At 42.2% G+C, this 24,260-nt stretch overlaps 1 protein-coding gene across 3 annotated transcripts in view; it reads right to left on the reverse strand.

Annotated features, from left to right (window-relative positions):
- Positions 1 to 24,260, reverse strand: part of CCNY (cyclin Y) — a 234,159-nt gene that overhangs the window by 42,090 nt on the left and 167,809 nt on the right. For all 3 annotated transcript variants that reach the window (XM_010389413.2, XM_030940401.1, XM_010389414.2), the window contains 4 exons: positions 23,299 to 23,399; positions 9,177 to 9,212; positions 5,156 to 5,213; positions 4,944 to 5,063 (listed from right to left, as the gene is read on the reverse strand). In XM_010389413.2, the coding sequence (XP_010387715.1) occupies positions 4,944 to 5,063; positions 5,156 to 5,213; positions 9,177 to 9,212; positions 23,299 to 23,399 (315 nt within the window). The remainder of the gene's footprint in view (positions 1 to 4,943; positions 5,064 to 5,155; positions 5,214 to 9,176; positions 9,213 to 23,298; positions 23,400 to 24,260) is intronic.

Raw genomic sequence — 24,260 nt, forward strand, 5'->3', positions numbered from 1 at the left:
TTATACTACAAATACTATACTCAATAAAGGGCTAAAGAAGCTCAGGGTCCTTGTTCACTAAAAGCAAGGAGGTCCCTGACCCCGTCTTCCAAATACATTCTTTTGTCTTTGTCTTATTCTTGCGTTTGTCCTCCTTTGTTCACTCCAACAGGGATTGGGGCTGTGGCATATATATATATATAGTCATATATATGTCTCATAGTCATAGTCATATATATGTCTCAGTCATATATGTCATATATATGTCTCATAGTCATATATAGTCTCATATATATATGTATCTCCATTCAATGGAATATTATTTGCAATAAAGGACATACTATACATGCTACAACATGGATGAATCCCGAAAATATATGCTAAGTAAAAGAAGCCAGTCATGAACTATCATATGAGATACTATTTATATGAAATGTTCAGAATAGGCAAATGACACAGAAATTTGATTAGTGGTTTCCTGGGCCTGGGTGGAGACTAAGAATGCGGAGTGAATGCCAAAGGGTAAGGGGTTTCTCTATGGGGTGAAGGGAATATTCTGAAACTAGGTTGGAGTGATGGTTGTACAACGTATTAAAACCCACTGAAATGCTCACTTTAAATGGCTGAATTGTAATGGTATATAAAATATGTATCAATAAAGCTATTAAAAATTAGGGAATAAAGAAAGGGACCGCACCCCCTCTTGTCTGGTCAGCTGTCACTTTGCCACCTCCATCTCTTCTTGGTCCCCCTTCCCTTATGCCTGAATCCTCCCATCAATCACCAACTTCCTCTTTCTCCCTCTTCTATTGCTGTGGTTCTGCAGACAGAACTAACCTCACATGGAATGCTCAATCAAGGTTCAGCTGAGTTATGTCCCTGAAACTGAAAAGTTTGCCTCTGTCCCTTCAGAAAGCTTAAGCAGGGCCGGGTGTGGTGGCACATGCCTGTAATCCCAAAATTTTGGGAGGCTGAGATGGGCAGATCACTTGAGGTCAGGAGTGACCAGCCTGGCCAACATGGTGAAACCCCCATCTCTACTAAAAATCTAAAAAACTTAGCAGGGCATGGTGGCGCAAGCCTGCAATCCCAGCTACTCAGAAGGCTGAGGCAGGAGAATCGTTTGAACCCAGGAGGTGGAGGGTGCAGTGAGCTGAGATTGTGCTACTGTACTCCAGCCTGAGCAACAAAGTGAGACTCCATCTCAAAAAAAAAAAAAAAAAAAAAAAAAAAGCTTAAGCAATGAAATGACAGAATATGTGTCAAATGTTCTAAAGCTACTGGGGCAGGGGACGATAATGAATAGGTATTAAATGCTCCTTATGTTTCAGGCACATCACTACCATGTACTTCAGCCAGTAGGCAGTTATTCCTGTGCTCACTACATGTTCAACAAATACTTACTGAGCATTTATTATAAGCTGGGCTGCGTTCCAGATGTTGGTCATATTGTAGTGAACCAAATGGACAAAAAGACAAAACATTTCTTACTCATGGGGCTTACTGACAAAACAATAAAATTAATGACTTCAACCTAAAGCATGCTGACAGGTGATAAGCACGTGGAGAAAAAGCAGGAAGTGATGAGCAGGGAGTGCGGTGCAGGAGGGAGGCTGCAACTTCAGATATGGTAGCCAGGCAACAGCTCCCTGATGTACCCTTTGAGCAAAGATGAGGAGGAGGAGGGCAGGACGCATCTCAAGCACGCCTGGGTCAGAGGGGGCTGGGTGCCAAGGGGGCTGGGTGCAGAAGTCCCGAGGCAGGTGTGTGTAGGTACTTTCAGGGAACAAAGTGGCTGCAGCATGACACTGAGGAGAGTGGAGGCAGCGGGACAGAGAGGAAAGGGAGGCTTAATCTTGCTGAGCCCCGTCAGTCACGTAAGGGCTTTGTGTTTTCCTCTGAGGAAGATGGGAACCACTATAGGTTCTGAATACAGGAGAGTGCAAAGTGAGAAAAAAGAGCAGGACCAAGCTCCTTCAGCTCTGGGTCATGACTGATTTTTCTACACATGAACATCTGACCCCAAAGGAACTGGGGCCTCCAAAATGGAAAGAGGAGACTGAGTTAGAGGGTGTGTGGCCTTAAACGGAGAGGCGATGAAGCTAGGGTGGGAAAAGCTATTCATACTGTCCTGTCACATCCCATCGGAAGCAAGAAAGCCGACCTGCACATTAAGACCCCAGAGTCACAGCAGCGCGCAAAGGTGAGAGAAGCAGCCAGAAGGAAGAGAAACCTGCAGTGGGCCTCATTCTACAGACTGATGTCCTTCCAGACCTACAGGACAAGGGATATGTGGGACCTGCCTGGCCCTTCCAATATCTCCTTCTGCCTTGGCCTCTGGCTTTCTCATCCTTCCAACAGAAGATCCCAGTTCAAACAGGCGGTGAGCTTTTCGTGTTGTCAAGGTACCACCTGGGACTAAAGTGGGTGCTATGCATGGTTCTCAGTATCAGCCAGCTTGGGTGACTCCTGAAGAAGGGCAGGGGCTCGTGGAGGGGCAGCTGGATGCCAAGACCTTTCTGCCCACCTCACCGCAGGTCTGGCTTCCCCCAGCTGCTGCGGGAACACCACAAAGGCCTCTACATAACTCAGCAAGGTGCAAATCAATGACCTCGCTCCCTTTCGAATTTCCTCATGTGGCAGTATCCATAGGAGAGCTTTCAGCATATTCTACAAGGCTAAAAAATACACCTAGTGATCCTAAGTTATTGTTGTGAAATATTTGCTTTGGGTGAAGTAGGTTTGGGTGTCTGAAGGGTCTGCAGGCTCTCTGTCCACAGCAGGCTGCAGTCCTACTCTGTGTGGGAAGCAGGGCCAGGACTAACTGCTCTTCCTCCCCCATCGCCTCCTGAGCAGCATGCCAAGATGCCCAGTGAAAATAAGAGGTTAATGAATGCATCTCTGTCAACTCTAGGCCAGATCTGTCCTGAATGACTATTTCTAACTCTAGGGAACACGAGGAGGGAAGAACAATCCTACAAGAGTCTTGCTCAAGGCACACATCTCTATGCCCTCTGCCCACAAGCATGCAGCTGGGCTGAGCCTTGGCAGACAGCAGTGACCAGGGGATAGGCTGCAGGGCTGCACCCACCACGAAGGCCTCCGAGGCTGCTCCTCTCCAGCTGCAACCAACAAGACCCCCATGCAAACTGGCATCCTGGCCAACACCAGTCTATTTCATAGGACAAATGAAGATTTCAATAGTTATAATTATTCACAAGAAAAGTGCCAGTCCTACACTACTCCAAAGAAATGAACTCATCAGCCGTATCATCTCTGGTGAGTGATGTAGAGGGCAGCGAGGGATGCCTGTTAGATGTTCTCTCAAGGCAGACAGTGGGTGAGCTGTGGGGTTTAAATGCTGGCCCTGTCCTCCACAGGACATGAACATCCTTCAAGCTAAATAATAACCCCGACCAGGAGGGCACTATCATTCACAGCCAGGCCATATTTTTCTCAGGAATTAAAGGTAGAAAAAATCCCCACCCCCTTCCATCTACAGCAACTTCAAAATAAACCCTTCCTCATGGCATGTAGTCCAGTACTAATTTTATCTATGGTTTCATCTCTTTTTCTTACTCGTCTTTTCCCTTCACTCAATTTCCCTACATAAAAATCTCAACCCTGTTGCCCTGTTGTGTGTTTTGGTTAGAAGTTGAAATCCCTTTGAGGAACAAAGCTGGGCAATACATACATTTCTCAATTATGACATAGGAACCTGCAATCATTCCTAATCATCTAATGATTATTTGATTTTTCTATTATCCTTCAGGCTGCGAGTTCAATGAGAAGAATGAACAAATGGATGAACAGATGAATGAATGAGCAAACAAGCCAACAGGGTTTCTGTTCAGTTAGCCTCAGAGCACACAGCTCTTCATGTGGCAGAGACACAAAGAGTCCTTCGGTCACCTGTAAGGCTTCTACTAGACAACTGTCTCTTCTCAGAAACTACAGGAAATGGTATTCTGATCTCCAGGATAGCTCATGCACAGGTAAACCTAATTTCTCATCTAAGTTACACACAATGTAAAAGGTCAGTGACAAAAAGGGTTCCACTGTTAAATCTATTTTCCAAGTGAGATTTGACCTAAATAGTGTATAACATTTTAAGAATCCAAGAATACTTTTTCTTTTGAGACAGGGTCTCACTCTGCCCCTCAGTCTGGAGTGCAGTGGCATGATCACGGCTCACTGCAGCCTGACCTCCTGGGCTTAAGTGATCCTTTCACCTCAGCCTCCCAAGTAGCTGGGACCACAGGCACGTGCCACCATGCCCAGCTGACTTTTAAGTTTTGTACAGTTGGGGTTTCACTATGTTGTCCAGACCGATCTCAAACTCCTGGGCTCAAGCGATCCTCCCGCCTTGGCCTCCTAAAGTGCTGAAATTACTGATGTGAGCCATGGAGCCCAGCCATAAAAATAAATTTTTATTTTTTCTTGAGTCTTAAAATATACATTACCTCCATACTGTCTCTGAATATCCTGCAGACATATTTACTCAAAAGTCACAGAACAGAAGCTAAGAATATACACACTCCTTCCTAGACAAGTGTTCATGTAAGATGAATGTTTATTCATCATATCTTACTAATATTATTACAATCTTTGTAGGGAATCAACACCAGGAAACCTAGACGTTTATAGGGAGTACCTTGGCCATTTGATCACTCCCTTAGTCCTACTGTTTTACTTACCTGCATTTTTAATTTCAGCATTTATTGGATTTGAATGTGATTTCACAAATGACTTTAGGTGGGGGCTACGGAACAATCTTCACGCCCTCTTCTGGGATATCTATCCTCTATTCTCCCAGGAGAATGACAACACTGAAGCTTATGCCACAGTGTCCACAGGGTAACCTGGTGAGGATTCCCTGCTCAAACCCCACTCCGCTGAGTGACAGGAATGGGCCCTGAACCACCCCGGCTGGGGATGGGTGTGGCCATCCTGAGGGCACTTACCAGGGTGACGATGGCACATTCAGCCGTCAGCTGAGCAGCACTGAACAGTGTCCGAACGAACCGGTAAATCTGCTTCTGCTCTGGGTTGTGTTTGTCATAATCTGGTGGCACTTCGGATTTCTGGGGAAGAAAATATTTTCAGATGACTGCTCTCCCGATCAGAGCAAAAAAGAATTAAATCATCTCATGAAACACAAGGAGGAGGAGATTACCGAAAGAGGGTGAAGGTTTTCATCAAAAATATCTAAGAGCATCCTTCCATCTGGGTCCCTGGTAGGGAAAACAATAGAAAATGAAACTTACTTTCTGCAAGAATGTCATTCAAATAAAACAAAAATACATTTTAATTCAACGACTTTTTTTTTTTTTTTTTTTTTTTTTTGATACGGAGTCTCACTCTGGTCCAGGCTGGAGTGCAGCAGTGCCACCTCAGCTCACTGCAACCTCCACCTCCTGGGTTCAAGTGATTCTCCTGCCTTAGCCTTCCAAGTAGCTAGGATTACAGGTGCCTGCCACCATGCCCGGCTAATCTTTTTTTTTTTTTGTATTTTTAGTAGAGACAAGGTTTCACCATGTTGGCCAGGCTGGACTCGAACTCCTGACCTCAAGAGACCTACCTGCTTTGGCCTCTCAAAGTTCTGGGATTACAGGTGTGAGCCACTGTACCCAGTCAATTCGACTATTTCAGGAAACACAAGTCAGTGCTAAATTGTTATTCATGAATAATGATTTTTCTTGGGTGCAATACTTAATCACTTTTGATTAAAATAGCCCAAAGAAATAAACGTTATAAACCACACTTAGCTAAATTAAGTAAAAATTTAATTTTAATGCTCTGAGTTTTCAAATGAACCAAATCTAGGCAAATGACTTAAATTTGACATCTTATTTCCAAGCAAAGGTTAATGGATCTGCTTAAGCCATTACCATATTGTGGGTGATAGGAAAGAAGTGCCAGGGTAAGAATGAATACTCAATGTATCCTAGAGATCAGTCTTATTATTCACAACATGTAACGTCATTACTTCATTAAGTTTCACAATTTTACACTGAAAAACAAGAGGTGACAGATAAAAAGTCTTTAGTCAATAACCTGTAAGTGAATAGTTGGCTATTAACAGGCTGGTACGTGCACAGAACCACTTAACAAGGTAGCTTTCACTGTGAACACAGTGCCATGGGCCGCTGGGCTTTGTGGGGACCCTCTGTACCTCACCAGTGACAGCTCTGCTTTCATCTGTTACATGAAATTTAAGTTTTGCCTAAAAAATTTTCTGTAAAAAACCAAACTTGGAAACAACAACTTTTGGCTAACTGCGTGTAATTTCCATAGTCTCTGCTTCAGTACTTCAGAAGGCTACAGACCTGTCCCTAACATACACTCATCATTGCAAACATTACAATATCTGCTTTAGAAATTTAACATCTGTGTAAAAATAAAAGAGAAAGAGCTTAACAAAACAGCTCAATTTTCATTCCTACATTTGCACAACAGCAATTATTATTATTATTATTTTTTGAGACGGAATCTCGCTCTGTCACCAGGCTGGAGTGCAGTGGCGCAATCTCAGCTCACTGCAATCTCCACCTCCCAGGTTCAAGCGATTCTCCTACCTCAGTCTCCTTGTAGAGGCTGCCTCAATATCCCCTGTAGCTGGGATTATGATTGCATGCCACCACGCCCAGCCAATTTTTGTACTTTTAGTAGAGACGGAGTTTCACCACGTTGGCCAGGATGGTCTCCATCTCCAGATCTTGTGATCGGCTTGCCTCGGCCTCCCAAAGTGCTGGCATTACAGGCACGAGCCACCGCGCTTGGTCACAGCAATTATTTTTAAAGCTCTGGGCATTCACACCTGTGCTCATTTACATTTGCCTGTATGAACACAGGCAGCAGAGACACAGATCAATCCAAACGAAAGAAAGGTTCAACCCAGCAGGGAGTCTGTGAGCAAAAAGCAGCTTCTGGGTGCACATGGCTACACTCTGACACCAACCCTGGCTACAAAGAATCAGCGGATTCCCTCATTTTATTTACTGAGTTTTCAAATAAACCAAATCTTGAATCTCTATGAGGCATTCAAGATGCTACACAAGAGACAGAGCCTGGCCCAGGACCCCATTCCTCAGCAGTTGAGACCCATTCAATTTTGCTGAAGAACGAGGGCCCCTGAAAGCATCCAGTACTCTAGAGAAACATTCGCCTGAAATAATTTTTAAAATGAGAACAGAGTCTAAAAATACAAATGAGAGTTAAGAGCTCAAGCTAAGAAGACTCAGGAAAGGGAATTCTGGAGAATCCTCTGAGAAGCAGACTGTTTCCTAATTTGCACTAAAAGCTATGTGTCCCAGCTGAACAGCACCACACCACCTTTATCAAGCTAACAGGTCTATCACCAGCACCAAAGGCCAGCCTAGCATGACAGCGAGGAGCAGGCGTGCAGACGGGCATGCCTCCTCATATCTAGAGACATGCAGGTGGCAATCTGTATATTAATCATGCTTGTTTACAATGCTCAATTTTTCAGTTAGACTTTCTCTACTTCCACTCACTTACTTTTGGTGCAATTTATCACCATTAATCTAGGAGAGCAATATGATTAGTGGTCTGAGTGCTAGATTGCATTCATTTCCCAATTCCCCAATTTACTAGTTGTATCATCTTAGTCAAATTAATCTCTCTGTGCCTCTAATTTCTTTATCTGTAAAATGAAGATACCAGCATCACCTTAAGGAGTTGTTATTAAAGCATGTAAAGAACTGACCAGAGGAGTCAGAGTAGGCACTTCACAAAGCCAACTCTTACTATTATCAGCTCTGGCTACATTCACTTCAGGATCCATCATAGTTTAAGTACTAAGAAATAGAGATTCTAATGCAAAATTGTCTTGAAAGCACAACTGAGCTTCATCAATGGAATTACACTGTTTCTTAAGCTTTACAGATTTAAAAAGTTTGAACTAGTATAGAAATAGGCAACAAAATCTACACTTTCATTGATAACATTACTCTAATTCAAGATTTAGGGTTCTGAAGTTGTATTGTTTAGTAAGTTCTTAAATCCAAAATTCTCAAGCACCATAAAGAACCATGAATCACAATTACAGTATGGAAATAGATGATCACAGAGAATTCCTTTCTAGGTGTCTCCTTCTAGATATTCGTGTTTTCTCCAATACTGTTCATTAGAAGCTGTCATCCAACCTCCCTTGCACTGACTAACCACGCTTTGTAAACAGATACAAGGTGTGGGGCTCCCACCGGCTGAGCTCTGCACTTAGCATGTGGTGGCTCTGCTTGTTCCCAAACTAGTTCACACCAGCTGCACCCAGCAGACTCATGTAACATACATGACTGTCACACTATGCATGAAATATGACTACCATGAGAGTGGCTATGTCCTCATGAAAACTAAGGAGGATGCTTTGGAAAAGATCCGATAAAAGGAAATCACTAAAAATAAATTTGCTGTAGATTAGGTGTGGTCAAAACTGGAAAGATTTTATACTCATCTGTTATGGAATGTCCTCAAGCTTTCTCACTACTGACAAAAAAAAAAAAATTGGAAAGGATGAATTAATTATAGCTGTGGCTTATGAAAGAAAGAAATTTTGGTTCTCCAATCAATGTCCTGTGCTTGAAGCAAATGTCTTGAAGCTGCATTTTTAAAAAATTGGCAAATGAATGCATTCTTACATGTTTTATGTTGAAATAAAATGTATAAGGTAGATTTTTTTTCACTCCATTTTAACTGACTTTTAAAATTAACCAACTATTGCCAGATACACTTATATCAGAGAGGGCTTCTACATTAAAATAGTTTATGCCTGCTAAATTTACACCAAAATTGCCTTTAGTGAATTCAAACTATAAATTAAACATTTTTTCATGTTAAAGTTGCACCCAGTGAACTTTTAAAATGACATTTTACAAAAGACAGAATGTTTAAATAAATTTTACAGAAAGTAAAGAACAAAAAGGAAGCCAAACATCGTTGAGAAGCTTTGTCTGTTTTGCTGGTTTCAACCACACTCATTTGGTTTCCTCTGATTCGAAAGCAGTTCAGCACTTACCTGGGAAGTTTTAGTAAATTATACTACCTTTAGAAATTCTATGAAAATATGAGTTAAGAATGTGTAATTCAAAGGTTTAGGCAACTAAAATATGAAAAAAATAGGAGCAACATAATAGAAGATAATGTATGATGCTTTTAGCACACAACCATCCACATACCTGTTTTTGATGTGATAATATATTGCAAGAGCGACACTGTGAAAATAAAATGCAGAGGTTCAGTGTCCATGAGCATATTCAAGACCTTACACATTACCTGGCCACAGTCTGAACATAAATATTTAAACAGAAGTCAAAGCCTAACAATCTTTCTGAATGGTCTCATTTCATTCACAATACTGATCAGGAAAATGTCCTCTTCTGAGTAAATCAATCTGGCACTCATTCCCAGGAATAATATTACATCTCTTCTAGAAACAAAAGAACTTCAAGTGATAGAAGCAAACTGCTCTTTCTATTCAGAGATTTTCAGCTTTTCTCACTTGTATTTAAAAAAAAAAAAACACTATGTAAAACATTGGTGGTATAAAGAAAACACCTTTAGAAATCTCCAACTCATAACCTACTAGTTTAGAAAATTCATGGTTTCTTTATAACTACCAGAAAAATGTGAATGTCACCCAAGAAGTTTGCTATTTTTCCCTTAATAACCTCTGGGCAATCTGCTCAAGTTATTCATTCATTTGCTGAAATGGTACTGTAACTTTTATTTGCAGCACTACTTAAAATTTTATTTTACATTTTAAAAGGTCTGAATTTAATGAACAACTACATTCCCTTTCTCTGAACTTCTTTTCTAAAATAATTTTTTTTCTGACAAGAAAATATATTCATTACAGAAATTTTGGAGAACATATTTAGAAAATACAACTATTAGCTTAAGATATATAGCTTTCTATAAATCATGTAAGGAGACAGGTTTGCATCCTGCTTTTAACTTTTGTCATGTTAACATTTTTTTATCATTAAAAACATGATTTTAAATGGCTGATTATATTCCTTCATATGGTTGTCGAAAACTTAACTATTCCCCACTACTGAACATTTAGGTTGTTTATAATACTTTGTAATTATAATTAACACCATAATGAACATCCCAATATTTGTGCAATATACAACTATATTATTTCCATAAGGATACATCCTATAATTGGAATCACTTGACCTCAAGTCATTAACAATGATAAGGCTCTCAACACATATTGCCAAACATCTTTGCAGAAAGTCTACACCAGTGGACTCCCCAGCAGCGTCTGTTTCGACTCGCACTCACTGACACTGACCTGAATCTTTTGACCAAGTGGTCTCCCAACTGGACAGCTGGAAAAAAAAAAAGTTTTCCTTTTTCTACCTGGGTTTCTTTAAACTCCTATCAAGTTGGCAGGGTTATTCATGTTCTGGACAATTTTTTAAACTTTCCTCTTTCAAAATCTGTCTAGATACTTCCACTATTTTTGTTTTACATTAAAATTTATTGAGGAGGCCAAAAATTATTTTTAAGCTTCTAAGAACATAGGTAACTGTTTGCAGCAGACAGTGTTCTGATCCTCTCAGGGTACTGACTTGGCCCAAACATTTCCGCTTACTCAGCCACAATGGCTTAGAGACATGAGCATGCACCTTGGATTCCAAAGCACTCAGATGTTCCCCGTGACTTAACACGACAGTAGCTAATCTCACTCTCTTATATTATTCTAAACCTCTCTCTTTCCAGAGCTCTTCATTTAAATGACTTCGGCCTAGTGTTGAAAGTACTCATGAGCAAATAAGTGCTAATACATCCTTTTTCTTCTAACATCTTGAAAAGCATTGAAGCTGACGAAGAAACTGTAATTGGGGTAAAAGGGCTTCAGAATTTATAAAAAGTAATAAGGTTTTCAAAGTGTTTTCACATATGTTAATAGTCCTGTAAGAAAAAAATAGATGCTATTGATTCTATTTTATACATGGGAAAAACTCAGGTTCAGACGGTAGCTGTCAGGATTTCTGGCTTGTATAAGGCTGTGTGCCCTTCCGTTTTGACCATGTAGCCTCTGGGAAAGGGAGGAATTAAGTTTTATTCATTTACTAGTCATGCTGTGATGACTGTTCTTCTAATCTAATGTTACATTTCAATGAAATGTTTCACATGATTAATGTCTTTGAGAAGGAAGATGTTCCTGCTTCCCCTGTGAGGGAGCATACAGCAGTAGAAATATCACTAGACTGAAGCCACATCAACCTGGGTTCTGAACCTGGATCCTTCCTCTTTATTAGTGCTAATTCACCTCTCAGAGCTTTCATTTCCTCATTTATAAAATTAGAACAATACAACCCACATCATGGAGTTGTAATTATGATCAAATAAAAAAAGTATATAAAAGCATGATCTTACATTAACTTTTAAAAGAAAAGTTACTATTTTTTCTTGAGTGCTTAACAAGCCAATTTTAATTTAAAAATTTTAAAATGTAATATGCATTAAAATTAACTTTTTGGTATATAGTTTATTAATTTTAACACACAGATTTAAATAACTACTCCCACAATCAGAATATGGAATTAGAATCACCAACCTGATTCCTCCTATCCCCACCCTGGTAATTACTGATCTGTTGCCATTGCTGTGGTTTTTCCTATTTCCAGAATGTCATATAAATTCATTCATTTATTAAAGACTTTTGAAAACTGGATTTTAAACTTAACATAAAGCTTTCAAAATTTGTCCATGTTGTTGTGTATATCAATTCCCCATTCCTTTATGTTGCTGAATATATTCCATTTTATTTTTGAACTATAGTTTATTTATTTATTTATTTATTTTTATTATACTTTAAGTTCTAGGGTACATGTGCATAACGTGCAGGTTTGTTACATATGTATACTTGTGCCATGTTGGTGTGCTGCACCCATCAACTCGTCAGCACCCATCAATTCATCATTTATATCAGGTATAACTCCCAATGCAATCTCTCCCGCCCCCCAACATGACAGGCCCCGGTGTGTGATGTTCCCCTTCCCGAGTCCAAGAGATCTCATTGTTCAGTTCCCACCTATGAGTGAGAACATACGGTGTTTGGTTTTCTGTTCTTGTGATAGTTTGCTAAGAATGATGGTTTCCAGCTGCATCCATGTCCCTACAAAGGATGCAAACTCATCCTTTTTGCTGGCTGCATAGTATTCCATGGTGTGTATGTGCCACATTTTCTTAATCCAGTATGTCACTGATGGACATGTGGGTTGATTCCAAGTCTTTGCTACTATGAATAGTGCCGCAATAAACATACATGTGCATGTGTCTTTATAGCAGCATGATTTATAATCCTTTGGGTATATACCCAGTTGTGGGATGCCTGGGTCATATGGTACATCTAGTTCTAGATCCTTGAGGAATTGCCACACTGTTTTCCATAATGGTTGAACTAGTTTACAATCCCACCAACAGTGTAAAAGTGTTCCTATTTCTCCACATCCTCTCCAACACCTGTTGTTTCCTGACTTTTTAATGATTGCCATTCTAACTGGTGTGAGATGGTATCTCATTGTGGTTTTGATTTGCATTTCTCTGATGGCGAGTGATGATGAGCATTTTTTCATGTGTCTGTTGGCTGTATGAATGTCTTCTTTTGAGAAATGTCTGCTCATATCCTTTCCCCACTTTTTGATGGGGTTGTTTGTTTTTTTCCTGTATATTTGTTTGAGTTCTTTGTAGATTCTGGATATTAGCCCTTTGTCAGATGAGTAGATTGCAAAAATTTTCTCCCATTCTGTAGGTTGCCTGTTCACTCTGATGGTAGTTTCTTTTGCTGTGCAAAAGCTCTTTAGTTTAATTAGATCCCATTTGTCAATTTTGGCTTTTGCTGCCCTTGCTTTTGGTGTTTTAGACATGAAGTCCTTGCCCATGCCTATGTCCTGAATGGTATAACCTAGGTTTTCTTCTAGGGTTTTTATGGTATTAGGTCTAACATTTAAGTCTCTGATCCATCTTGAATTAATCTTCATATAAGGAGTAACGAAAGGATCCAGTTTCAGCTTTCTACTTATGGCTAGCCAATTTTCCCAGCACCGTTTATTAAATAGGGAATCCTTTCCCTATTTCTTGTTTCTCTCAGGTTTGTCAAAGATCAGATGGCTGTAGATGTGTGGTATTATTTCTGAGGACTCTGTTCTGTTCCATTGTTCTATAGCTCTGTTTTGGTACCAGTACCATGCTGTTTTGGTTACTGTAGCCTTGTAGTATAGTTTGAAGTCAGGTAGCGTGACGCCTCCAGCTTTGTCCTTTTGACTTAGGATTGTCTTGGCAATGCGGGCTCTTTTTTGGTTCCATATGAACTTTAAAGCAGTTTTTTCCAATTCTGTGAAGAAACTCATTGGTAGCTTGATGGGGATGGCATTGAATCTATAAATAACCTTGGGGAGTATGGCCATTTTCACGATATTGATTCTTCCTATCCATGAGCATGGTATGTTCTTCCATTTGTTTGTGTCCTCTTTGATTTCACTGAGCAGTGGTTTGTAGTTCTCCTTGAAGAGGTCCTTCACATCCCTTGTAAGTTGGATTCCTAGGTATTTTATTCTCCTTGAAGCAATTGTGAATGGAAGTTCATTCCTGATTTGGCTCTCTATTTGTCTGTTACTGGTGTATAAGAATGCTTGTGATTTTAGCACACTAACTTTGTATCCTGAGACTTTGCTGAAGTTGCTTATCAGCTTAAGGAGATTTTGGGCTGAGACAATGGGGTTTTCTAAATATACAATCATGTCATCTGCAAACAGGGACAATTTGACTTCTTCTTTTCCTAACTGGATACCCTTGATTTCTTTCTCTTGCCTGATTGCCCTAGCCAGAACTTCCAACACTATGTTGAATAGGAGTGGTGAGAGAGGGCATCTCTGTCTTGTGCCACTTTTCAAAGGGAAATTTTCCAGTTTTTGCCCATTCAGTATGATATTAGCTGTGGGTTTGTCATAAATAGCTCTTATTATTTTGAGGTACGTTCCATCAATACCGAATTTATTGAGCGTTTTTAGCATGAAGGGCTGTTGAATTTTGTCAAAGGCCGTTTCTGCATCTATTGAGATAATCATATGGTTCTTGTCTTTGGTTCTGTTTATATGCTGGATTACGTTTATTGATTTGCGAATGCTGAACCAGCCTTGCATCCCACGGATGAAGCCCACTTGATCATGGTGGATAAGCTTTTTGATGTGCTGCTGAATCCGGTTTGCCAGTATGTTATTGAGGATTTTTGCATCAATGTTCATCAGGGATATTGGTCTAAAATTTTCTTTTTTGGTTGTGTCTCTGCCAGGCTTTGGTATCAGGATGATGTTGGCCTCATAAAATGAGTTAGGGAGGATTCCCTCTTTTTCTATTGATTGGAATAGTTTCAGAAGGAATGGTACCAGCTCCTCCTTGTACCTCTGCTAGAATTCAGCTGTGAATCCATCTGGTCCTGGACTTTTTTTGGTGGGTAGGCTATTAATTGTTGCCTCAATTTCAGAGCCTGCTATTGGTCTATTCAGGGATTCAACTTCTTCCTGGTTTAGTCTTGGGAGAGTGTAAGTGTCCAGGAAATTATCCATTTCTTCTAGATTTTCTAGTTGATTTGTGTAGAGGTGTTTATAGTCTTCTCTGATGGTAGTTTGTATTTCTGTGGGGTCAGTGGTGATATCCCCTTTATCATTTTTTATTGCATCTATTTGATTCCTCTCTCTTTTCTTCTTTATTAGTCTTGCTAGCGGTCTGTCAATTTTGTTGATCTTTTCAAAAAACCAACTCTTGGATTCATTGATTTTTTGGAGGGTTTTTTGTGTCTCTATCTCCTTCAGTTCTGCTCTGATCTTAGTTATTTCTTGCCTTCTGCTAGCTTTTGAATGTGTTTGCTCTTGCCTCTCTAGTTCTTTTAATTGTGATGTTAGAGTGTCAATTTTAGATCTTTCCTGCTTTCTCTTGTGGGCATTTAGTGCTATAAATTTCCCTCTACACACTGCTTTAAATGTGTCCCAGAGATTCTGGTATGTTGTATCTTTGTTCTCATTGGTTTCAAAGAACATCTTTATTTCTGCCTTCATTTCGTTATGTACCCAGTGGTCATTCAAGCAGGTCGTTCAGTTTCCATGTAGTTGAGCGGTTTTGAGTGAGTTTCTTAGTCCTGAGTTCTAGTTTGATTGCACTGTGGTCTGAGAGACAGTTTGTTATAATTTCTGTTCTTTTACATTTGCTAAGGAGTGCTTTACTTCCAATTATGTGGTCAATTTTGTAATAAGTGTGATGTGGTGCTGAGAAGAATGTATATTCTGTTGATTTGGAGTGGAGAGTTCTATAGATGTCTATTAGGTCCGCTTGGTACAGAGATGAGTTCAATTCCTGGATATCCTTGTTAACTTTCTGTCTCGTTGATCTGTCTAATGTTGACAGTGGAGTGTTGAAGTCTCCCATTATTATTGTATGGGAGTCTAAGTCTCTTTGTAAGTCTCTAAGGACTTGCTTTATGAATCTGGGTGCTCCTGTATTGGGTGCATATATATTTAGGATAGCTAGCTCTTCCTGTTGAATTGATCCCTTTACCATTACGTAATGTCCTTCTTTGTCTCTTTTGATCTTTGATGGTTTAAAGTCTGTTTTATCAGAGACTAGGATTGCAACCCCTGCTTTTTTTTGTTCTCCATTTGCTTGGTAGATCTTCCTCCATCCCTTTATTTTGAGCCTATGTATGTCTCTGCATGTGAGATGGGTCTCCTGAATACAGCAGACTGATGGGTCTTGACTCTTTATCCAGTTTGCCAGTCTGTGTCTTTTAATTGGAGCATTTAGTACATTTACATTTAAGGTTAATATTGTTATGTGTGAACTTGATCCTGTCATTATGATATTAACTGGTTATTTTGCTCGTTAGTTGATGCAGTTTCTTCCTAGCCTCGATGGTCTTTACATTTTGGCATGTTTTTGCAATGGCTGGTACCGGTTGTTCCTTTCCATGTTCAGGCCTTCCTTCAGGGTCTCTTGTAAGGCAGGCCTGGTGGTGACAAAATCTCTAAGTATTTGCTTATCTGTAAAGGATTTTATTTCTCCTTCACTTATGAAACTTAGTTTGGCTGGATATGAAATTCTGGGTTGAAAATTCTTTTCTTTAAGAATGTTGAATATTGGCCCCCACTCTCTTCTGGTTTGTAGAATTTCTGCCGAGAGATCTGCTGTTAGTCTGATGGGCTTCCCTTTGTGGGTAACCCGACCTTTCTCTCTGGCTGCCCTTAAGATTTTTTCCTTCATTTCAACTTTGGTGAATCTGGCGATTATGTGTCTTGGAGCTGCTCTTCTGGAGGAGTATCTTTGTGGTGTTCTCTGTATTTCCTGAATTTGAATGTTGGCCTGCCCTACTAGGTTGGGGAAGTTCTCCTGGATGATATCCTGAAGAGTGTTTTCCAACTTGGTTCCATTTTCCCCCTCACTTTCAGGCACCCCAATTAGACGTAGATTTGGTCTTTTTACATAATCCCATACTTCTTGCAGGCTTTGTTCATTTCTTTTTCTTCTTTTTTCTTTTGGTTTCTCTTCTCACTTCATTTCATTCATTTGATCCTCAATCGCTGATACTCTTTCTTCCAGTTGATCGAGTCGGTTACTGAAGCTTGTGGATTTGTCACATATTTCTCGTGTCATGGTTTTCATCTCTGTCATTTCATTTATGACCTTCTCTGCATTAATTAGTCTAGCTGTCAATTCTTCCACTCTTTTTTCAATGTTTTTAGTTTCTTTGCACTGGGTACGTAATTCCTCCTTTAGCTCTGAGAAGTTTGATGGACTGAAGCCTTCTTCTCTCATCTCGTCAAAGTCATTCTCTGACCAACTTTGATCCGTTGCTGGCGATGGGCTGCGCTCCTTTGCAGGGATGGAGATGCGCTCTTATTTTTTGAATTTCCAGCTTTTCTGCCCTGCTTTTTCCCCATCTTTGTGGTTTTATCTGCCTCTGGTCTTTGATGATGGTGACGTACTGATGGGGTTTTGGTGTAGGTGTCCTTCCTGTTTGATAGTTTTCCTTCTGACAGTCAGGACCCTCAGCTGTAGGTCTGTTGGAGATTGCTTGAGGTCCACTCCAGACCCTGTTTGCCTAGGCATCAGCAGCAGAGGTTGCAGAAGATAGAATATTGCTGAACAGCAAGTGTACCTGTCTGATTCTTACTTTGGAAGCTTCCTCTCAGGGGTGTACTCTGCCCTGTAAGGTGTGGGGTGTCAGACTGCCCCTAGTGGGGGATGTCTTCCAGTTAGGCTACTCAGGGGTCAGGGACCCACTTGAGCAGGCAGTCTGTCCCTTCTCAGATCTCAACCTCCGTGTTGGGAGATCCACTGCTCTCTTCAAAGCTGTCAGACAGAGTCGTTTGTGTCTGCAAAGGTTTCTGCTGCTTTTGTTGTTGTTGTTAACTGTGCCCTGTCCCCAGAGGTGGAGTCTACAGAGACAGGCAGGTTTCCTTGAGCTGCTGTGAGCTCCACCCAGTTCGAGCTTCCCAGCGCCTTTGTTTACCTAGTTAAGCCTCAGCAATGGCGGGCACCCCTCCCCCAGCCTCGCTGCTGCCTTGCGGTTAGATCGCAGACTGCTGTGCTAGCAATGAGGGAGGCTCCGTGGGCGTGGGACCCTCCCGGCCAGGTGTGGGATATATTCTCCTGGTGTGCCCGTTTGCTTAAAGCGCAGTATTGGGGTGGGAGTTACCCGATTTTCCAGTTGTTGTGTGTCTCAGTTCCCCTGGCTAGGAAAAGGGATTCCCTTCCCCCTTGCGCTTCCCAGGTGAGGCGATGCCTCATCCTGCTTCAGCTCTCGCTGCTCAGGTTGCAGCAACTGACCAGCACCGATTGTCCGGCACTCCCTAGTGAGATGACCCCAGTACCTCAGTTGAAAATGCAGAAATCACCGGTCTTCTGTGTCGCTCGCGCTGGGAGTTGGAGACTGGAGCTGTTCCTATTCGGCCATCTTGCTCTGCCCTCAAGTTACTATTATTGTTATTCCCGTAGTGTCTGGCTTCTGCTGAACAGGTGAGAACCTTCAGGGCCCCAAGATTACTATCTCCCAAGCTAAAGTCAAGATTGGATATTATCATGGCCTAAGACCTCCAGGAAAAGTAGTGCCACTCTGTAGGCCAATTTCCATTCAAGGTTATATCCCAGGAAGTGAGACCACCAGGCTGAGGGTTTCGGTACGGTACAGCTCCATGGACTAGTTTAGCAGTCACCTGGAAGGAAGTGACTGCCCGAAGAGGCTGTCAGCTGACAACTGAATGAGGCCCAGGCTTGCAGCTTCACCCTGCACACAGTCTCTCTTGCCAAACCTAAGGCTGGAATCACCCCAAAAACGGATCTCTGTGCCACTGTGCCCCCTTTTAATTAGGCAGTATGATGGCCTGAGACAGTGGGCCAAGTGGAAATGAAGGTCCTTTCATATCTTAGTGGCTCTAGAACGGTCTGCAATATTTCAACTGTTTGCAGCTGTGTCTTTTGTCAAATATGGCTGTTGGAAAAACCAGCCTCACCCGACTAGACCACGTCCAGGACTTTATGGTGTCCCCTGGTTCCTGGACTTGCTGTTCATTGACAACCTATCCTCTGGGAATTGTAGGTGTTTTAGAACCTTTTAGGTAGCCTTTTTTAAAAGACTCAAACCTGTGTAAGTCAGTGACATATTATCTATACAATGTTTTAGGCAATATGCAAGGCATTCACCCAAACAGCCAAGTCTCTGGTCATCAAGCCAAGGCAGTAGTGGGGCTCTGTGAGCAGACCTGGAGGAAAGCCTGAAGGGTTCACTTGGGGCCTCTCTGGTGAAAGCAAACATGTCCTAGGACTCTGGGTCTAAGGGTATGTTCAAGAAAGATTTGTTGTAGGACAGTCTTTCATATTCCTTAACAGTCTTTGGGGGCTAACATTTGGGACCGCAGCATGTGTGGGCAGAGTTACCTTCGTTTTTGGTAATCAACCATCATCCTTCAGGTGCTGTTACATTTTTGCATCAGCCACACACAGCTGTTGTATGGGTTCTGTGTAGGATGCACAATCCTCACTCTCTTTCGTTTTTGAGTAGCTGCTGTTATCTTTCTGAGTCTTCCTGAGAGATGTGTATCTATAGAATCTATCTTGGGTGGGGTCATATACTGGCTGTCATCTGGCCTCCCCCTGGAGTGTGGCTCTTATCACCCTTGCCCAGAGATGGAATTTGTCTGCGTTCCTCTAAAGGCAGCTCCCAGGAGACTGTCTCTCCCTAAAATGTGTTTTGGGACTGAGATGCAGACCCACAGTGGGTAAGTGGAGCATGTCTAATTTGTAACAGGAGGTGTGCTCATCTCACAAAGGCAGGTGGATGGATCTCTGGATCCATATCTATGAGTCAGGGGCCCAGAAACTGTGAGGATCAGCAGGCATGGAGTACGCTCAGCCCTGGAGCCACCAGAGTCAAAACTATGTTTCGAGGGAACCAATGAATGGCACCACATTGAGGAGAACTTTGCTTTCTTGTCAGTGTAGAGGCTGCAGTGCTCACCACCTCTGTCCTTGGGTTTTTTTCTAGAGGCAGTGTCCAGGGTTTAGGATTAACGCTAGTGGTGAACTGGTGGCTCTGGCTTTGGGGGTTTTAAAAGTCTAAGGAGAATTGTACTGGGTTTTCTATTTTGTTTTTGGACCTGTCTTTAGAAGGTCTTGTCAAATTTGGCTCCTTGACGCCCGTTTTGTTGGATCTCCCTTTTTTTCTGGTCTCTTTTCAGGTTCCCCTGTTTTTGCAGCACTCACCTTAGCTGTGCCAGTCATTGTTTCTACTTCCCCTATTTCAGCCATGAAGCCCCATCCAAGGGACATAAGGTGGGAAACAGTGTCCTTCCATCCAGGTGGGGCAGTCTTGAGGGGCTTACCGTGCATGCTGGCAGTGAACGGGGTGCCATCCGGCCCCTGGAAAGCAGGGGCATAGACCGCCACCCTCAGTGTCAATCTGTGCAACAAAGCCTGTACCTTGTTTATAGGGTTCTATGGTGAAGGACCCCCAGGCATATCTCCTTTGCAGGGCGAGAATGATCCTGTCTCTCAGGGAACAGCCCAGGAGCCAAGAAGGTGCTGTCTGATGGAGGAGGGCTGTGACATTGTTAATCTTTTCTGCCTCACCTCCAGACAGAACCACCCATTGGTGTCTACCCTACCAGACAAGTGCCTAAGGCCTCCTTTAGTTTCTGCCCAGAGTGGCTAACCAGATCAATTAACCCTGGTGAGCCACAGAGTTAACTGGCTCTTACCACCCTTATCAAATCCAAGTTAACCAGGCCAGAGAGTGGTCAAGGCACTCGGATTTCCAGTTAGGACACAGAAAGAACTCAGGGGACCTGGGGGACCCTGAGTGCCCAGCTTCAGAGGCTTGGTCAGCTCGGCCAAGTCCTCAGAAAATGGTGCAGTTTCACCAAGGAAGGGCCGGAGCCCTAACAGAGAACAGAACATTTGGACTATAGGGTTTGCTCAGCAGCTTTTGCCACTTAGCTGGGGAGGAAGTAAATGCTATTTTCTTGCACAAGAAAACAAAATGGATTTGTGACTTTTGGCACTGCATTTGTCTTACTTCTTACCCAGAGCTAAATTAGCAACGTACATGACAATCCTAAAACCTCTGAAGGGCAAGAAGGGGTGGGTTCTAGCAGCACAGAGGGGCTAAGCCATAGACAGGGCTGTGATGGGCATTAGCTCTTCCCTGGCCCTGGAGGCCAAGGACCCTGATGGTGCAGCCAAGTACGCAAAGGGGCTCCCCAGCACCCTCCACTCTTTTCTTTGATCATCATCTTATGCTTGTCAGAGAATTTAGTGGGGAGGGTTTGGCTGCAGAGGCACAAAGTGTGGCTGACAAACTCTAAATTCATACCACAGCTGTTGGCATTTAGGGGAAAAATAGGAAAATCAAGTTCTCAAAATAAAAAATTATGTCTACAGAAAGAGTGAGCACTGAAAGAATACCCAACCTTTTTATAGCTTTTCCTTCACTGTTAGATTAGCACTCAACCCTCCACCCAATCCCCAACTAGAATCTGCAAATATGTTTATTTCTGGCAATCCCCACTTTACAGGTGGATTATCTTCCAAAAACCAGCTTATAAATCACTGTTTACAACCTAGGACATTCTTCTCATAGTTACAACTTTGTAACTGGATTTCAGGAAGCAACTCTGGCCCACAAATGCTCACTTATGCCCACAATGAAGTTGAACTACAATATTAATGATTGTGTTATCAGTTTTAATGTCTGGAGTAGGATGCAAGAGGACCTGGGGTTAACAGGAGGCAGAGAAAGCAAAAAAGAAAATAGGAGTTTTCTTTGGACAGGAGTAGGGCAAGATTTAGGCAAAATTTTAGAATGGGATGGCATGTGAATTTCACAACTTCCTATCTTTTTCACTCCTCTTCCTTCTGAGTATCCCTTTCCTCTCATATTGTCAACACCCCTAGCTAAAGAACTCAACTGGACCTGCTAACGTCTCTATATTTTTTGCCTCTTTACCTACAGGAAGTGTGAGATGCTGGTTATTTCCAGGGAAGGATTCTGATGGCACTACTTCAGTTGGGTCCCACCCTGCCCAGCTCCCAGTGTGCATTTTAAAAAGAGGATACTTTTGGCTGGGCACCGTGACTTATGCCTATAATCCCAGCACTTTGGGAGGCCAAGGTGGGTGGATTGCTTGAGCCCAGGAATTCAAGACCAGCCTAGGCAACACTGTGAAACAAATGTCTCTACAAAAAATACAAAAATTAGCTGGGCGTGGTAGTGTGTGCTTGTAATCCCAGCTACTTGGGAGGCTAAGGCGGGAGGATCTCTTGAGCGTGGGAGGTGGAGTTACAGTGAGCTGAGATCATGCCACTGCACTCCAGCCTGGGGATAGAGATCCTGTCTCAGAAAAAAGAAAAAGGCAGAGGCAGAGGCAGGAGAGGCAGAGGCAGGAGAGGCAGAGGCAGGAGAGGCAGAGGGAGGAGAGGCAGAGGGAGAGGGAGAGGGGGAGAGAGGGGGAGAGAGAGGGAGAGGGAGAGGAGGGAGAGGGAGAGGGGGGGAGGGGAGGGGGGTCTTTCTTTGGAAGGGGAAGGGGAGAGAGGCAAAGGGAAAGGGGAGGGGGAGGGAGAGGGGAGGGGAAAGGGGAAAGGGGAAAGGGGAAAGGGGAAAGGGAAAGGGAAGGAAAGGAAAGGAAAGGAAGAAAAAGAAGATACTTTTTAAAGCAACTGAATTACAGACTGAAGGAGTTTCAAATGTGTGCAGTGCAGAGACCATGTGTTCAGGTCAGGGAAGCCCAGTATCTACACTGAAATCTCATAGCTAGCTAGCTTGTTCCTGCTCTTCAGCTTCTCTGTTCTCTACATTCTAACCCACAGTTCATTTAGAAGTGGCAGGGGGACACTGTTGGGGGAGGGGAGGGCAGCTATCCACTTCCATCTGGGGTCCTCAACCTTGGCTGCCTGTGAGACTCTCCTGGGGAGGTTTAAAAATCCAGATACTCACAGTATGCCTCAGCCAGATTCAATCAAGATCTGTAAGGAGACCTCAATCGTCAGTGTGGTTTTAAGCTCCCAGGTGACTCTTAGGTGCAGCCAGGGCAGGAACCAGTGATTTACACAGACAACACATTTCTTTTTTTTTTTTTTTTTGAGGCGGAGTCTCGCTATGTCGCCCGGACTGGAGTGCAGTGGCCGGATCTCAGCTCACTGCAAGCTCCGCCTCCTGGGTTTACGCCATTCTCCTGCCTCAGCCTCCCACGTAGCTGGGACTACAAGCGCCCGCCACCTCGCCTGGCTAGTTTTTGTATTTTTAGTAGAGACAGGGTTTCACCGTGTTAGCCAGGATGGTCTCGATCTCCTGACCTCATGATCCGCCCGTCTCGACCTCCCAAAGTGCTGGGATTACAGGCGTGAGCCACCGCGCCCGGCCCAGACAACACATTTCTAACTTAGAAGGTAAAAAGTTAGTGGAGTTATGCCAGGATGGCTTCAATAAAAAGTGCAAGGGTAGAAAGCATGAAAAAAAATCAAAAATACATTTTAAGTAATCTACATTTAAAATACTTTAAAATTTTGGTCTTTTAATGTAAATATGTAAAAATATTTCGAATACCCCACATTTAACTACCAAAATCATTTTTCAAAAAGATTTCCTGAATTATCAGTGCTACCCCCACTCCCACCCATCCAATCTTATCACTCTCAGACCCCACAACCAACCAGCTTAGCTGTCAGGTTAAGGAAGAGAAAAAAGCATTCAGTTAAGTTTAAAAAAACAAAGAAAGAAAAAACCATCCATATACCCACCATTTAATTGTATACTTGAGGTTTGGTTGACTGACTGTGCTATCATCTAGGAAAATGGTGGAGCAGGAACTGTATTTCCTTGCTATTTGTCCTGGAGGATGCTAGAAAACAACAGCAACAAGATTAACATCACCCCCTTAACTTGAGATAAGACCACAGAGGAAAAATGTCTTAGCAAGAAAATGTCAACATTACCACCAAGAACAGTACAAAAACACTTTATTCATAAAATGAACTTCCTTGCTCTTCCATATATAAAAGTCACCAGGACCATGTCTAGTCCCTAACTTCCTGCATCAGGAGAACAGTAAACTCTTGCAATCAAGCATCAAAAAGTATGTTTCAGAGTCCACAAAAATCACCTGCCCCATGGCTTGTATGAAACACTACACTAACAAAAGCCTGCAATTTAGATGGTGGCCTGGTTTTATGCATAAGATCAAGACACTGTACCCACTTTCCTTACTCTTGAAATACAGTTGATTTAGGGGCCATGGAAAATGCAACCAATGTTAATTTAGAATCTCCTGATTAATCTGCTTGAATTTCAGCAGGTAAAGTTATAATGAAAAAATACTGCTTTGTTAAGGACAAAATAAGTTTTAAAGGGGAAGATTATCTGATACTTTTGAAAATACAACCAATGAATGACCTTTAGGTAGTTCTTTGTGTGGTCTTATGACAGGTTCTTTCATAATTGTACAAGTGCTGGGCTCTTTGGAGAACTTTAGAACAGAATTTCTTCTAGAAGATACTGGTGAAGTAAATAGAATTTATAGCACACACTGATAACAGCTAGCTGAACACTAAATAGATTTCTGGCAACAATCGGGCAATATGATAAGTACACATCAATCTGGATAGCTCCTGATCAAAAGCAAACTAGAAAAAAAATTAAACTATGCAAACAAGTTTCCACGTGCCTGATGCTATGTTGAATGTCTGAGTGTCATTTTCAGCAA

The sequence above is a fragment of the Rhinopithecus roxellana genome, chromosome 11 (assembly GCF_007565055.1).
Source record: "Rhinopithecus roxellana isolate Shanxi Qingling chromosome 11, ASM756505v1, whole genome shotgun sequence".
Lineage (NCBI taxonomy): Eukaryota > Metazoa > Chordata > Mammalia > Primates > Cercopithecidae > Rhinopithecus > Rhinopithecus roxellana.